Source organism: Sinohyriopsis cumingii, chromosome 2, assembly GCF_028554795.1.
Source record: "Sinohyriopsis cumingii isolate HCF-2022 chromosome 2, ASM2855479v2, whole genome shotgun sequence".
NCBI lineage: Eukaryota > Metazoa > Mollusca > Bivalvia > Unionida > Unionidae > Sinohyriopsis > Sinohyriopsis cumingii.
In genome coordinates, this window is record NC_142962.1 from 102,158,895 (window position 1) to 102,176,861 (window position 17,967).

Consider the following 17,967-nt stretch of genomic DNA (forward strand, 5'->3'; position numbering starts at 1 on the left):
CTTACCATATGAATTAAAAAACTGGTTCTGGACACAAGTTAATAATCAAATGTTGCCGCTTGTGAGGGTAGATTTTGCATTATTTCTCTAATACGTTGTCCACTGGGAATATTATTTAGGGGTGGCCTTTTTAGAGTGGTACTTTTGAACGCAAACTCATCAGTGCCACCGTAAAAATTAGGTGGCCGCTGGTCAGTGGGGAGTGTTCATGAGGGGGACCACTGTATTATTTTGTTATCATGCATAGAATAAACTAAGGTCGGTGATTATTTTAAGTCAGTGATGAATTAATTCATAAAATAGATTAAAGTGAACAGAATACAGTAATCTTGTGTGGAGCACAAATTTGGGAGAGAACAACATATGTGTGTATTTTATGAGTTTGTTGAATAGTGCACAAAAAACAAACCTGCTAAAATAATAATAATAATAATAATAATAATAATAATAATAACAATAATGATATTCGATTCAAGGTATTTGTTCAAAAATCAATTTTGACAGATGAACCAGTGTAGAAAGGTCACATGTATACAAAGGCTAGTTTTGCCTTTCTCCATGAGAGGCCAATATTGACAGGTTTGTATAGTAAACATTGTAAACATACATAGTAATGAAACCTTACAAACATAAAAAAAATCTTAAGACTTTTAATAACATTACATTCTGTAAAAATACGTTTGTACATGTATATTACACCCTCTGAACAGACATAGTTATCAAATATTGTGAATATACAGAGTCAGGTGAAGAACAGCTATCAACATTGCTATCCCATCCTGGCCATGGACATTTTAACAAAGTCATATAATAATTATATGAACCTTGCTATCCCATCCTGGCCATAGACATTTTAACAAAGTCATATAATAATTATATGAACCTTGCTATCCCATCCTGGCCATGGACATTTTAACAAAGTCATATAATAATTATATGAACCTTGCTATCTCATCCTGGCCATGGACATTTTCACAAAGTCATATAATAATTATATGAACCTTGCTATCCCATCCTGGCCATGGACATTTTAACAAAGTCATATAATAATTATATGAACCTTGCTATCTCATCCTGGCCATGGACATTTTCACAAAGTCATATAATAATTATATGAACCTTGCTATCTCATCCTGGCCATGGACATTTTAACAAAGTCATATAATAATTATATGAACCTTGCTATCCCATCCTGGCCATGGACATTTTCACAAAGTCATATAATAATTATATGAACCTTGCTATCTCATCCTGGCCATGGACATTTTCACAAAGTCATATAATAATTATATGAACCTTGCTATCCCATCCTGGCCATGGACATTTTAACAAAGTCATATAATAATTATATGAACCTTGCTATCCCATCCTGGCCATGGACATTTTCACAAAGTCATATAATAATTATATGAACCTTGCTATCCCATCCTGGCCATGGACATTTTAACAAAGTCATATAATAATTATATGAACCTTGCTATCTCATCCTGGCCATGGACATTTTCACAAAGTCATATAATAATTATATGAACCTTGCTATCTCATCCTGGCCATGGACATTTTAACAAAGTCATATAATAATTATATGAACCTTGCTATCCCATCCTGGCCATGGACATTTTCACAAAGTCATATAATAATTATATGAACCTTGCTATCTCATCCTGGCCATGGACATTTTCACAAAGTCATATAATAATTATATGAACCTTGCTATCTCATCCTGGCCATGGACATTTTCACAAAGTCATATAATAATTATATGAACCTTGCTATCTCATCCTGGCCATGGACATTTTCACAAAGTCATATAATAATTATATGAACCTTGCTATCTCATCCTGGCCATGGACATTTTAACAAAGTCATATAATAATTATATGAACCTTGCTATCTCATCCTGGCCATGGACATTTTCACAAAGTCATATAATAATTATATGAACCTTGCTATCCCATCCTGGCCATGGACATTTTAACAAAGTCATATAATAATTATATGAACCTTGCTATCCCATCCTGGCCATGGACATTTTCACAAAGTCATATAATAATTATATGAACCTTGCTATCCCATCCTGGCCATGGACATTTTAACAAAGTCATATAATAATTATATGAACCTTGCTATCCCATCCTGGCCATGGACATTTTAACAAAGTCATATAATAATTATATGAACCTTGCTATCCCATCCTGGCCATGGACATTTTCACAAAGTCATATAATAATTATATGAACCTTGCTATCCCATCCTGGCCATGGACATTTTAACAAAGTCATATAATAATTATATGAACCTTGCTATCCCATCCTGGCCATGGACATTTTCACAAAGTCATATAATAATTATATGAACCTTGCTATCCCATCCTGGCCATGGACATTTTAACAAAGTCATATAATAATTATATGAACCTTGCTATCCCATCCTGGCCATGGACATTTTAACAAAGTCATATAATAATTATATGAACCTTGCTATCCCATCCTGGCCATGGACATTTCAACAAAGTCATATAATAATTATATGAACCTTGCTATCCCATCCTGGCCATGGACATTTTCACAAAGTCATATAATAATTATATGAACCTTGCTATCCCATCCTGGCCATGGACATTTTAACAAAGTCATATAATAATTATATGAACCTTGCTATCCCATCCTGGCCATGGACATTTTAACAAAGTCATATAATAATTATATGAACCTTGCTATCTCATCCTGGCCATGGACATTTTCACAAAGTCATATAATAATTATATGAACCTTGCTATCCCATCCTGGCCATGGACATTTTCACAAAGTCATATAATAATTATATGAACCTTGCTATCCCATCCTGGCCATGGACATTTTAACAAAGTCATATAATAATTATATGAACCTTGCTATCTCATCCTGGCCATAGACATTTTCACAAAGTCATATAATAATTATATGAACCTTGCTATCCCATCCTGGCCATGGACATTTTCACAAAGTCATATAATAATGATATGAACCTTGCTATCTCATCCTGGCCATGGACATTTTCACAAAGTCATATAATAATTATATGAACCTTGCTATCTCATCCTGGCCATAGACATTTTCACAGAATCATGTAGGATGCAGTTAGTGTTAGATATACAATAATTACAACAAATGCATATACCAGATTTTAATTTGCAAATTAAATGCATTCCTTGCCTTATCCAAGGTCAGGTTTGGTCAAGTGCCATCATTATGCATGACCTCAAACAGTATTTGCAAGACTGTAATGATCGACCTCAAGTATGAATACCACAATAAAACTAACCAGTAATGGGGTGGGGATTAATTTACATACTATCAATAAGATGACTGACTATGTAAGAAATATAACGGTGTTTCAAGAGCAAACATATCTGGAAACATCAGGAACCCAGTGTTTTTCCTCTACACTGAAACTTGTGTTTTGGCAAGTGTTGGAACTCTGCATTCCGTGTATAATACCTCTGTTGTATATTACAAAAAATCTTGAATGCACTGGATATCCTTCATTTGTATAAATCCCAGGTGCTTCTATGTTTTTTAAGTAATGGCAGCCAAAAATGATTGAGAACAACATATGTGTATTTTATGAGTTTGTTGAATAGTGCACAAAAAACAATCCTGCTAAAATATTATTTAAAATAATACTACTACTAATAATAAACAAATATGAATACCACAATAAAACTAATCAGTAATAGGGTAGGGATTAATTTACATACTATCAATAAGATGACTGGCTATGTAAGAATTATAACGGTGTTTCAAGAGCAAACAAGTAGATCGGCAATATCTGAACAAATTAAAATGTTTCATGCAAGTGTGATTTCTGTCTATTCTGTTGACATGTTTTTTCAGAAGAAATGGTTTAATGGTTTTGCTATTTTTAGTAATAGTGGCCATACTGGATGACAAAGGCATCACCTGAACAAAATTGAAAGATCATCATGCCAAAATGCTTTCTGTCAAATCCAGTTTAATCCTCTTAAGTGGTTTTCAAGAACTTTAATGGCTTTTCTATTTTTAGTAATAGTAGCCATATAAGGTAATGGAAATGTACATAAACTGAACAATGTGAAAGTCATTGCTGCCAGAATGTTCCCTGTAATATCATATACAAATTTTAAAAGCAGGTTTTTTTAAATAGAATTTGTGAATAACAACTGAAACAATGGATGATGGGTGGCAAACAATGCATGATGGGCTATGCATGACAGAAAAAGGACCATACCATAAACTCATTTGATCTTATAGAAAGGTAATCTAAAAACTTGGAAGAAGACTTTAGTGCACTAAGTGAACTCACCTTATGTCTGCATTTAGTAAGCACTTTGAGGAATGTATCACATATAGTTTGTACCATATTGATGCTTAAGAAATATTTGCCACTGACCCCGGCATGAGTAACTTCTGCCAAACTTGCACAGCTATCCTGCAATGAAGTGACAATGTGATGGACTGCTGCCTGAATTGCAAGTAACACTATTTATTTTAATAAAATAAAACTCCCATTTTAATTTTAATATGACAAAAAATCTTTCCATTTGAAAGAGTTAGATAAAATCTAACTGTCCGACAACATATGTGATTTTAATTCATTTCAGTTAAATCCAGATTTTCATTGCCATTTTAGTGATCACTAACACTGACACAGTCATGGGTGTGGGGAATGGGGACCTAAGAAGAATCAGAGTTCACTGGATCTTTAAATTTTTGGATTGTAACAACCAAGAAATGAACAAAAATTGGTACCTCAGAAGAAACAAAAAACAAATTCAAAGCACATCTGGCAGATTCCCTCTTATTTACTGGTAAAACAGATCTGTTCTTAGCAGCTTTTGTTCTCTGTTCATTGGGCCCATTTATTTCCAAGTGGACGCACAACTATGACACCCTGTTAGTATTCAAGGACACTTTTTTTTAAATACAGGCCCTGGCTGGAGCCCTGACTGAAATTCCACGAGCCCAGACTACAATTTCCATATGCGCAAAATTTCCCCTTTTTGAAAATTATTTGTCACAATGTTGCAATTACAACAATTCAAATATAAATGCTATAGGGGGCTTGAATATAATGCAAGTGTCATTAGTGTTCATCTCTACACTCACTAGAGACTGGATAGTCCTGGTGTTCAACTTCCCTGATGGATTCTCTGAGTGAATACTGGTCAGAACCAAGTTGAAGTATGTTAATATGTTGTTTGTAGTATGTGCAAAGAATTAATTGCCTCTCTCTCACATTATTTTATTTTGCTGGTGTGCTTCACAAAGTAAAACTCCATCAACAAGTTCTGAAATTTATATCTGTTGGGTTTGCTGAAACTATTAATAGATAATAGCTTCCTAAATCAGCTTAAAAAACGAATCATACTTGAACACTATTCTGACAACTGAAATGATCATGCTTTTTGTGTTTTATACATGCAGAAAAATACGACTTCATCAGTTCCAATCATGAACATTTACCATTGATATATCCGAAATGTAATGGGCATACTCGGAAAGGTTTTTTTTCCTTCTTTTTTCGAAGATTACTGAAAATTGTGATTGGGGGTTTGGGAGTAAAAAATTAAGTTTTTAGTATGACATGCTGTGTTACAATTTGACTGAAAACAGATCTCCACTTCTTATTGGACAGTGGCGATCTGATTTTACATTTTATCAGCATAATCAAAGTTTTCTCTGACAAATTTTATTACTTTTTTGACAAGCCCAACAGGCACCTCTTTTAGAATACAGGATGGGCTCGATCTTAAATCAGGGGGGCCCCAGGCATCGGGTTATAAAAAATTTTGACCTCTGCACCCTATGGGTCCTTTCGGTCCAACTTTAAAACCAAGCTTTAAACACTGGAAATAGGTCACCACTGTGATGAGCCAGGTAATAATTACCTTAATGTTCATCCAGCACCATGACAAGAGGTACTGGAACTCTGCAGATATGGCTGGGCTCTCATTGTAATTGGACTGGTCCTCTTGCAGTAAACAATCTAGGGCCATCCCTATCTCGGCAAATGAAGGACATACCTCTGGAATAGAGGTTCAAATGGTATTGACAATTGACAAACTCTGTGAGAGTGACTTGGATTTTTAACATAGCTTTAAAAAAATTCAATCAAAGCCTTATGATGTCTGCATTTTGACAGTTTAAAGAGATCCCCACAGACATGTACCATGATGTCCCAGCAAGTCTCATTATCCTGACAATGGGACAACCAGATCTAGCACTAATTTCTTAATGCTGAGCACCAAGCGAGGCAGCTTCTAGTACCATTTTTATAAGTCTTTGGTATGACTCAGCTGTGGGTTTGAACCTGTAACATCCTACATCTGACTGACAAGCTACTATAAAGTATAACTGGTATTGACAGACTGACAAACTACTAGGCATCACAGAAGTTGCTGTCTTTGTGAGGAGACTTAATTTTGGAAAACATAAAACCAAAGAACTTATTAAGTCTACCACTGATTACTTAATGTTTCAATTTCAGAAATTTTCTAACTTCACAGAACTAATAGGATTTCTAGTCAGTCATTTCTGCAGTGCTGTGAAAAAATGGGTTCACAAAATCTACTCAATTTCAAATCAACAGCAAATTTCAGAATTTTTTAAGGTAATATAATCCATTTATATCACTTACTTGCTATATTCTGTCAAAATTTAAATTTGATATTATCCAATATATGCAAAGTATACCTGTTACATATATATTGAGATGGATGACCAGAAAGATAAACGGTCAGACTGACATGTCAGTAGAGACAGACTTAACAGATTGATTGATAGATAAATTGATCAATCAATGGAATAATGGCAAGTTATTAAGAAACAAAATAGATTTTTAAAAAAGCAAATGTTAAAATGGATAAGTTTACATATTAGAACAATACTACACAAAGTTTGAATGACCATCAATACAGTCCAGTATAAGTATATATGATGGGTGACCATGATACTGAAAGATCTGGTGATCCATATGTGGCTGCTGATCTTGTATGTAAAATTTCACAGCGTTATATAAAACAGTTTTGCTAAATTTGTACTTTAACTGATTTCATGAGTATTAATTTCGCTGTGTAACATGAAACAGTGGAGTAGTAATTACATGTAAATGGAACTGAACAGACAACACAACTACTAAGTCATATCAAGTCCATAACTGCACTGTAATTGGCAATACAAATACAAAAACCTAACCAGATCACATGACCATTATAATGTATTAAAGCATCAATACATAAAAGAGATTTTTCTGACCTTTTTGTACTCCAGTTTCAGACAAATTTACTTCCTCATATATGTCATGTGTTTGAGTTTTAGTTCATGCAGTTAAAACTGCAAAAAATATTTTTATGTGTGATGATATCATGTTCACGTCCATTTTTAGTGACTGATTCAGATACACCTATAGGGACAACACGCATTTGTTCTTGTAGTTTTAATACAATTTTTCAGCACACAATATGCTATACGTTGTGGTCAGTATAACTGGTGGAGGATGAACCTGGGAAAACCCTAGTATGAACCACCTACTCATAGAAAATTACCAGCATGCTTCCTCACATATAGTAAAGCCTGACACTTGAGCACACATGTACACATGTGAGATGGCAGTGATCAGTAAAAGCAAGCACTTTTGACCACTCAGCCACCCAGGGCCCCTCACAACAGGCAGTAACCCCATGAAACTAACCATACCTTGACCTGCCTCAGTTGCCATGAGTCCCAGCATCATGTCTGTCACCATAATGCAAGTTGATACAAGCTCCCTGACAACATCAGGTGGTTCTGTCAATGACTTCTCTGGGAACTGATCTATATCCATCAAACACTGAGTCAGGGCTGCTATCAAACCTAAAACAAGGAGAAAATGGTAAATATAGTAAACTACACCTGAAAACTATTTCACACACAACAATAATACATTGGTAATTCTGATGTATATAGCTCTAAGTTGGTCTCATTTGTAACATATATCATTCATTAATATGAAAATATTTTAAAATAACAAAAAGTAATAAATAATTCTAGGGTAGTTTCTTTGGTATTGTTAATATGGAATTAATTTTGTATTATTTTGTTTAGTAATAAAATGCCATATAATTTGACAATGACCAGTTTCAAATGTAAGTGTAACTTAACAGCCCTACACTTAGTGTAATGTATTTGCTTTTAAAAGTAGGCAAGTCTCAAAACTTGACTGCCTCATAAAAGTAAATCCTCACAAAAACATTATCTAGGGTAACTATACATGTGTTTTGTGTTAAAGTCATGGCTGTCATATACAGAGATACACCACAAGCAAAAACAAAAATTCACCCAGTATAATTGGATTCATGACCATACCTGTATTCTGTCAGGGACTGTTTTATACTGCGGGGCCTTATGGGGTGATGGACAACTATAACTTCATATGCTATAAATTTAAATAAAATGACTTGCTTGTTAACATAAAATACATATAGTCTTAACTATTAAACATGAGTTAAGTCCCTTTTTCAATGCAATTTCCCTCAAATGTTTTAACAGCTTCTTGTGTTATTATTTCTTCAATAACTATTGAAAATGGCCATTTTCAGCTTTTAACTAAGGAAACATTTTAGAAACTGAAGAAGCACATATACTATCGAAACTGAAAAAGAAAACTGCATAGAAGAAATGTTTTGAAAAGGGTCTTTGAAAAAGTCTACCTAACTTTTTGACCAGGAAGTCTGGGTTTCGTTTTATACCTCAATTTCACTTTTATATGGATTTAGTCATTCAAATTGTTTAATCATATGTTGTGTAAAATTTCAGATGTAATATTTTACTTTCAAAGTATGAAAATGATGTGTAAAAAGTTTTTTTTATCATTTTGGGGAAGAGATCATATTAAAAAAATACAGGACCCAACACTGAGATGGATTTTAAAATATTTACATGATCATCACTATTAAATTCATGTGCATCAGATGTAATTGTGCTAAAGCAGCATGCAGCAGTAATCAATGTTGTTGAAATTTTATTTAATATATGTGTCAGAATAGACAAGTTAGAAAACAAATAACAACAATGACATAAGCTGGTATTCCATCATATTTTGTTTTATCACCTTGTAAACAAAATAAAATATGCGTTGATATAAGAAAGGTGGAAAGGGAGGGAGAGAGGTTTCATGATGACTGTAATCTGTATTGTTCAGTTACATGATAATTGTGATTTTACTCATGTACAAGGGAAGTAATAAATTCAATTATCAATGAATACCTCTGAAAGCAATTCCTTCAAGTTTTAATTACAACTAGCATGAGCAAAGATCAAAACCAAATGATGAATAACTACGGGAAGTGTAGATGAACTTACTGACAAAGGGTAATCTTATTGGTTGAGAATGAAGAGTTTGTTGTACATGCAAAGAAAATAACACATCATGCCAAGTGGTCATTCTTGGGATTTAACCTAAAAGGAATCTATATAGATATAAATACTGTGACTATTTAAATATAAATTACATATCTTTGAAACTGAAGGATTATGGTATGTATTTTAATGCTTTCCATTTTCTATTTTATTACTGTTTTCTGTCTTTGACAAAAACTTAAACTAAAAAGGGACAGTAAGATGAAAATTGGATGAAGAAGAGCTGAAATCTCTCTCATATCAGGGTGAATTTTGTTTTGATAATGAGGAGCAAGAAGATAAATGTGATGTATGCCACCCCCTATCTCTCTCTCCAAAACAACTGTGGAATAAGCATGATAGCATTAGTGCTGGTAATCTGGAATAGCATACACAAGTGATACATTTAACATTCATGAAACTGGAAATTACTAGTGAAAATGACTAAAGCCAAGGTATTGATCTGGCCTCGTCTTATACTTTGCATTGACTTATACAAGGGAGAAGGAAGGAAAATTTACAAAACTGGCAAATTTGACTTATACTCCACATCAACTTATAGGCTGGCATATGTTAAACCCTTCTGACACAATCATGTAAGCATAAAGATAAAATATAAACTTTCTTCATTATGTTTGTGTTTGAATGGAAAAAATGTGTGTGTGTGTGTTTTGAATTTTTATGGTAGCTTGAACAATTTTTCAGTCATATCGCTACAATGTCTTCAGTGTTGCAGTTTACAGTGGTGTCTAGCACTGGGGCATCAAGCCACAGACATGTAGCATGATGTCCCATTCAGTCACAGTATCCTGACACCAGGCCGACCATTACTAACACTAACCTCTTAATGCTGAAGCCTAGCAAATCAGCTGTTAGTACCATTTTTATAAATCTTTGGTATGATTCGGCTGGGGTTCGAACCCACGACCTCCGACATCCCAGGTATTAATAAGTATAACACTGAAAATTGATAAGAGAGTAATAAATCTTACCATGTATTGGGAACATTTTGGAGGATTTCACCAGTGACTTCTTGGCCTCTTCAATACATTTCTGTATCTCCTGAATCAGGGACTGCAGAAATAAGATGTTGATCTGCTTGTCGGATTGGTGGACGGACACTTTGTATGTACCTTTGTCTGGCACATGAGCAAACTGAAAGCTCCAATTAAAGTCTCTCACATATCTGAAAATAGCAGAGGAGAAACATCATATTTTAAATCAAAATGTACATGTTTTCTGCTCTGAATGCAAACTGATGTAAAAAAAATGTCAAAATTCTAAAATTCAACAGTATTGTGCATCACTAAAAAAGTCAAACTGAGGAGCAAAACAAATAAAATATTGACAGACTAAATTTAAGACTAACTAGATCTACAACAACAATGCTTTAAATCTGTGCATCATTTTTCATTCAATCAATTTAGTCTTAATAAAAAAGATGGTATACAGATGAAATATGGATCTCTCTGTACAATAACCATGTAAAATATCAATGAAATATCCTGAAATTAACACCCAATAAAATATCAATTAACATCATTTCTACACCTATTCTGATCAATTTATCAATCCAATTTTTAAAGAAATAATTGAGGCATAGAAGTACAGACATACAACAAGCAGAAAGATCAATGTTAATTTTTAGGAGATATAAAGAAATATTTAATGAGTGAAGTGCAAACATTGTAGTCATGAGCTGTAAAGCCCTAAAGGACAAAATAAACAAACTATTTCTGCTTTATGAATGTAATATTTCCTTGTACCTACAAAAAAACATAGATTTTCTTTCTTTATCTTATATTTTTGAAGGTGTAATATGCTGGTTTGCATGGATTTTTAAATTCTGTGCCAAAGCTGTATTACTACACTGATGAAAAGTAGTTCCGAAATTTTACGGTCATTTAGGACAATAACATCTTACAAAAATTTCTACATATGATGCTTCAAAATTATATCTTTTGTTTAATTAATGACTGTTTTGTTGCAATATCACTTTTTTCATACTGATACATTTAAATATGTTATTATGAAATATTTAATACAAATATTTGTCATATGGATTACATAATAATATAGATCCGTTGACAAAGCATTTCTTTCTTTTTTATAGTGATAATAAGTTATAAGATTAATCCAACCCACTCTCAGTGACTCAAATGTAGGTGTAAAAATGTTGAGGAAACAAAAGAACCTTGGGAAAACGACCTGAACGAATGACTACACAAGTACCATTAATTATTTTAATGACTCCACAAATGCCATTTATTATTACTACAATGTATAGGCCCTCATTCCTCTTTATCCCATCCATCAAATATGGTGTGACATAAAATTAGAAAAAATACTCCACTATACTTACTTCTGGTGTACCAGTCGGCAAAGCAGGACTCCACTCTGACTATGATGAGCCTTGGGACTGTTACACAGTCTGAGTCCTTCACTCAACAGGTGGCAGGCCAAGTCCTGCTTCCCTGCATCTGACTGTTCAGAAAAATTCTCAATGGGCCAGGGAAAATAACTCTTCAGCAGCTGGTATGCAGACTCCTGTATCTGAGAGGAAGAAAACTTCTTCAAAGCATTATCTCATTGGGTTTTCTTTTTATTCAAGAGGGAATATATGCATGAGTGGACCAAGTTTGAAACCTGGACTTATCTCTGATCTGGCATTCATATTTTTCCAACATATCTATTAAATAAGACCAAACAGATCTAAAGGGACTGAACAAGACATTCTTGGTGAGTATGGCAAAAGGGACTGACCAAGACATTCTTATTGAGTATGACTGTAAGGACTGACCAAGTCATTCTTATTGAGTATGACTGTAAGGACTGAACAAGACATTCTTATTGAGTATGACTGTAAGGACTGAACAAGTCATTCTTATTGAGTATGACTGTAAGGACTGAACAAGTCATTCTTATTGAGTATGACTGTAAGGACTGAACAAGTCATTCTTATTGAGTATGACTGTAAGGACTGAACAAGTCATTCTTATTGAGTATGACTGTAAGGACTGAACAAGTCATTCTTATTGAGTATGACTGTAAGGACTGAACAAGTCATTCTTATTGAGTATGACTGTAAGGACTGAACAAGTCATTCTTATTGAGTATGACTGTAAGGACTGAACAAGTCATTCTTATTGAGTATGACTGTAAGGACTGAACAAGTCATTCTTATTGAGTATGACTGTAAGGACTGAACAAGTCATTCTTATTGAGTATGACTGTAAGGACTGAACAAGTCATTCTTATTGAGTATGACTGTAAGGACTGAACAAGTCATTCTTATTGAGTATGACTGTAAGGACTGAACAAGTCATTCTTATTGAGTATGACTGTAAGGACTGAACAAGTCATTCTTATTGAGTATGACTGTAAGGACTGAACAAGTCATTCTTATTGAGTATGACTGTAAGGACTGAACAAGTCATTCTTATTGAGTATGACTGTAAGGACTGAACAAGTCATTCTTATTGAGTATGACTGTAAGGACTGAACAAGTCATTCTTATTGAGTATGACTGTAAGGACTGAACAAGTCATTCTTATTGAGTATGACTGTAAGGACTGAACAAGTCATTCTTATTGAGTATGACTGTAAGGACTGAACAAGTCATTCTTATTGAGCATGACTGTAAGGACTGAACAAGTCATTCTTATTGAGCATGACTGTAAGGACTGAACAAGACATTCTTATTGAGCATGACTGTAAGGACTGAACAAGTCATTCTTATTGAGTATGACTGTAAGGACTGAACAAGTCATTCTTATTGAGTATGACTGTAAGGACTGAACAAGTCATTCTTATTGAGTATGACTGTAAGGACTGAACAAGTCATTCTTACTGAGTATGACTGTAAGGACTGAACAAGTCATTCTTATTGAGTATGACTGTAAGGACTGAACAAGTCATTCTTATTGAGTATGACTGTAAGGACTGAACAAGTCATTCTTATTGAGCATGACTGTAAGGACTGAACAAGTCATTCTTATTGAGCATGACTGTAAGGACTGAACAAGTCATTCTTATTGAGTATGACTGTAAGGACTGAACAAGTCATTCTTATTGAGTATGACTGTAAGGACTGAACAAGTCATTCTTATTGAGTATGACTGTAAGGACTGAACAAGACATTCTTATTGAGTATGACTGTAAGGACTGAACAAGTCATTCTTATTGAGCATGACTGTAAGGACTGAACAAGACATTCTTATTGAGCATGACTGTAAGGACTGAACAAGTCATTCTTATTGAGTATGACTGTAAGGACTGAACAAGACATTCTTATTGAGTATGACTGTAAGGACTGAACAAGTCATTCTTATTGAGCATGACTGTAAGGACTGAACAAGACATTCTTATTGAGCAAGACTGTAAGGACTGAACAAGTCATTCTTATTGAGCATGACTGTAAGGACTGAACAAGACATTCTTATTGAGCATGACTGTAAGGACTGAACAAGTCATTCTTATTGAGTATGACTGTAAGGACTGAACAAGTCATTCTTATTGAGTATGACTGTAAGGACTGAACAAGTCATTCTTATTGAGTATGACTGTAAGGACTGAACAAGTCATTCTTATTGAGTATGACTGTAAGGACTGAACAAGTCATTCTTATTGAGTATGACTGTAAGGACTGTAAGGACTGAACAAGTCATTCTTATTGAGTATGACAGAAGCCAAAAGAACCTAAGTCCAGACTGACACTTACTTCTAGAATACAGCAATGTGATCAGCTGAAAATTAAGTCTGACTTAAAACTGACCAATCAAGTGTCTCAAGTCTAAACTTATCTTAACGACTTGAATTGGTGAAGTAAAAAAGATCATTGTTCATCAAGTCCTTAAATTTGTGGTTTGTAGCAATGATGAAATCCAAGAAAACTAGATGCCCAATTTAAAAATAAATGAATTCCAGAACAGTCAAACCTGCCTTCAAGTTCACATCCTAAAGATCCCTACAACTTTAAAATTTAAATAAAATTAACCTGCATTAGGCAGGGACTTGTCTTATGAGGCCATTGCTTGCCAGGTGTGTGCTTAACATTGGTGTGACTGTATACATTTTCCAAAATCATGTAATATTTATTTCTCAGAAAATGCAAAACATAAAATAAAGCTGGTAAAAATTGGTAAAGGAGCAGGACAATGTATATGCTTCTCATGCAAAATTTTCTAAATAGAACAATTCATTCAATTGAAACTGACTATCTTGTGTCATTAAAGTGCAAACATAAGTTTTAGCGTGTGACTAATCTTTAACGCCAGTGAATATAAATTGGGTCAGTATGTAGATGACACTTTTATTCTTCTTGAAGGATCTCAACTTTCTCTTAAAGCAACTATGAATATCTTGTAAGGTTTCTTTCTATTATCTCGACTTACATGTAACATAACAAAAACAAAAGCTATTTGGATTGGAAACAGGAAATTTTCTAATGAAAGAATATGTCCCAAAATGGGCCTAATTTGGTCCTCTTCTAACTTTACACTCCTTGGCATAGATTTTTCTCCAGATTTACAACAAATGGTGGAAATTAATTATATGAAGAAACTAACAAAGGCAAAACGAATACTGGCAAGCTGGAGTCAAAGACATCTGTCAATAGTTGGTAAAGAAATTGTTGTAAAAACTCTTGTTCTGCCCATATTCATACATCTTTTTTCAGCACTTCCAAAACCATCAGCAAAAGATGAAGCAGAACTAAATCGCACATTATTTAAGATTGTATAGGGTGGAAAACTAGTGAGAATAAAACGTGATATACTAGTTTCCCCAGAAATACAAGGGAGGACTAAATGTGATACACATATTTTCATTCATTAGGTATATTAAGATAAGATGGGCAAAAAGATTGCTGGAAAAGGAACATGGAACATGGCAGAACTTAGTCAATACAACTATACTCAGAAATAAAAAGGATATTTCGAATTTAGGGAGAAGGAAATTAAAAGAATTTATTAAGTTCATTAAAAACAGTTTTTTGGAGAGATGTAATGTTGGCAGTATCTAATTGGAAAGAGGAACCGCAAAGTCCTAACGAGTAACTATCCATGAGTATTTTAAATTCTGTCCCCCCTAAAATGTTCTATCAATAAAAATCCTGGACAGAAGCTGGTTTTGAAATTCTAAATGATCTAATAGATGTTCATGGTAATTAAATAACTTTTTAAATAATAAAACAAAAAACTAAAAGCGATGATTTCTTGAAATACTTCTCCTTAATATCGAAAATTCTAAAAGCATGGAAAGACACTATTTAAAAACATTCAGTACATAACAATTTTGACAAGCAGGAGGATAAAATAATGAACTTGCAAAAACAAAATTCACTCAAGTTTATTTGCAAAGATCTTTTCTAAAAAAAGTTAAAAGGCAACAGACTGCTAAGCAAGAAACTTGAATGCAAGTATTTAATAAAAATATAAGTAGTGCGGAGTGGTCTGAGATTTATAGCCAGGCAAAATGCTATACCAAGGATACCAAGTTGATCTCTTTTAACTTTAAATTAATCTATAGAATAATTGCTACAAATGATTTTCTGAAAAGAATTAACGTATTAGATGACAGCAAATGTACATTCTGTAAGAGTGAAAATGAAAGTATTGCGCATCTCTTTCATGATTACAATATTACTTAACAGTTTTGGTAAAGTTTTATTGAAGTTTGCACTTTTTGACCAAATATTGTACATCTGTCCAAAAAAGAAACATTCTTAGGAAGTGAACAACTGGACAGTTTGTGTAATTTCCTGCTTATTTTGGCAAAATATTATATTTATACTTGCATATTCAATATGAAAAATCTTTCTATTTTTGCTTTTAACAATGCATAACATTAAAAAATACATTGCTAAGGTAAATAAAAAAGAGGACCAATTTCTTCAAAAATGGACCTCAGTAATGAACATGTAACTTGTATCTGAACTGATGGTAAACAGGAACAAAATACTGTAATATCAAAAAGTCCATGTCACCTAGATTGTGTGCCATATGCATGTGTGTGTGTTTTCATTTTCTGTAGATTATATTTATTATCCCTAGATCATCTGATAACCAGAAATGTTTGATTGTAAGGTGACCTTGGGATGGTTCCCCGACCCAGTGATTAACCTATTATGGGGTTCATAAAAAAATTTAAAAAATATAAAAAAATATATAAATTATTTTTTTGGTCTGTGGGTGTATGTGTGTCTGTGTAATCTATGACCCACTTCATCTGCCCCATCTGTCAGACACAGTATTAACATCCCAGCATTAAGACTTGAGAAGAAATTCCACTTGCCCTTAGTCTGGGCAAACTCTACCAACTGCAGGGCTCCTTCTGTAATAGATGACAAAATAAATTAACTATTTCACACAATACAAAACATGGTCACATGACTCATCAATCAGCTACTCACCTCAATTGTACTACTCATTCAAACACATATAGGCTAATTAACTACTCATTAAAATACATCTATGCTAATGTACTACTCATTTAAATACATTTATGCTAATGTACTGTTCATTAAAATACATCTATGCTATTGTACTACTCATTAAAATACATCTATGCTAATGTACTACTCATTAAATACATTTATGCTAATGAACTACTCATTAAAATACATTTATGCTAATGTACTACTCATTAAAATACATTTATGATATTGTACTACTCATTAAAATACATTTATGCTAATGAAGTACTCATTAAAATACATCTATGCTAATGTTATACTCATTAAAATACATCTATGCTATTGTACTACTCATCAAAATACATATATGCTATTGTACTACTCATTAAAATACATCTATGCTAATGTACTACTCATTAAAATACATTTATGCTAATGTACTACTCATTAAAATACATTTATGCTAATTAACTACTCATTAAAATACATTTATGCTAATGTACTACTCATCAAAATACATTTATGCTAATGAACTACTCATTAAAATACATCTACGCTAATGTTCTACTCATTAAAATACATCTATGCTATTGTACTACTTATTAAAATACATATATGCTATTGTACTACTCATTAAAATACATCTATGCTAATGTACTACTCATTAAATACATTTATGCTAATGTACTACTCATTAAAATACATTTATGCTAATGAACTACTCATTAAAATACATCTACGCTAATGTTCTACTCATTAAAATACATCTATGCTATTGTACTACTCATTAAAATACATATATGCTATTGTATTACTCATTAAAATACATCTATGCTAATGTACTACTCATTAAAATACATCTATGCTCATGTACTACTCATTAAATACATTTATGCTAATGTACTACTAATTAAAATACATTTATGCTAATGAACTACTCATTAAAATACATCTACCATAATGTTCTACTCATTAAAATACATCTATGCTAATGTACTACTCATTAAAATACATCTACTCATTTAAATACATCTATGCTAATGTACTACTCATTAAAATACATTTATGCTAATGAACTACTCATTAAAATACATCTACGCTAATGTTCTACTCATTAAAATACATGTATGCTATTGTACTACTCATTAAAATACATGT

At 33.1% G+C, this 17,967-nt stretch overlaps 1 protein-coding gene across 1 annotated transcript in view; it reads right to left on the reverse strand.

Annotated features, from left to right (window-relative positions):
• LOC149805499 (tRNA (32-2'-O)-methyltransferase regulator THADA-like) overlaps positions 1 to 17,967 on the reverse strand; it is a 134,669-nt gene that overhangs the window by 63,012 nt on the left and 53,690 nt on the right. The window contains exons 15-20 of the mRNA XM_089934269.1: positions 16,618 to 16,727; positions 11,758 to 11,948; positions 10,388 to 10,581; positions 7,716 to 7,871; positions 5,909 to 6,045; positions 4,324 to 4,449 (exon numbers count right to left, since the gene is read on the reverse strand). Coding sequence (XP_089790395.1) covers positions 4,324 to 4,449; positions 5,909 to 6,045; positions 7,716 to 7,871; positions 10,388 to 10,581; positions 11,758 to 11,948; positions 16,618 to 16,727 — 914 coding nt within the window. The remainder of the gene's footprint in view (positions 1 to 4,323; positions 4,450 to 5,908; positions 6,046 to 7,715; positions 7,872 to 10,387; positions 10,582 to 11,757; positions 11,949 to 16,617; positions 16,728 to 17,967) is intronic.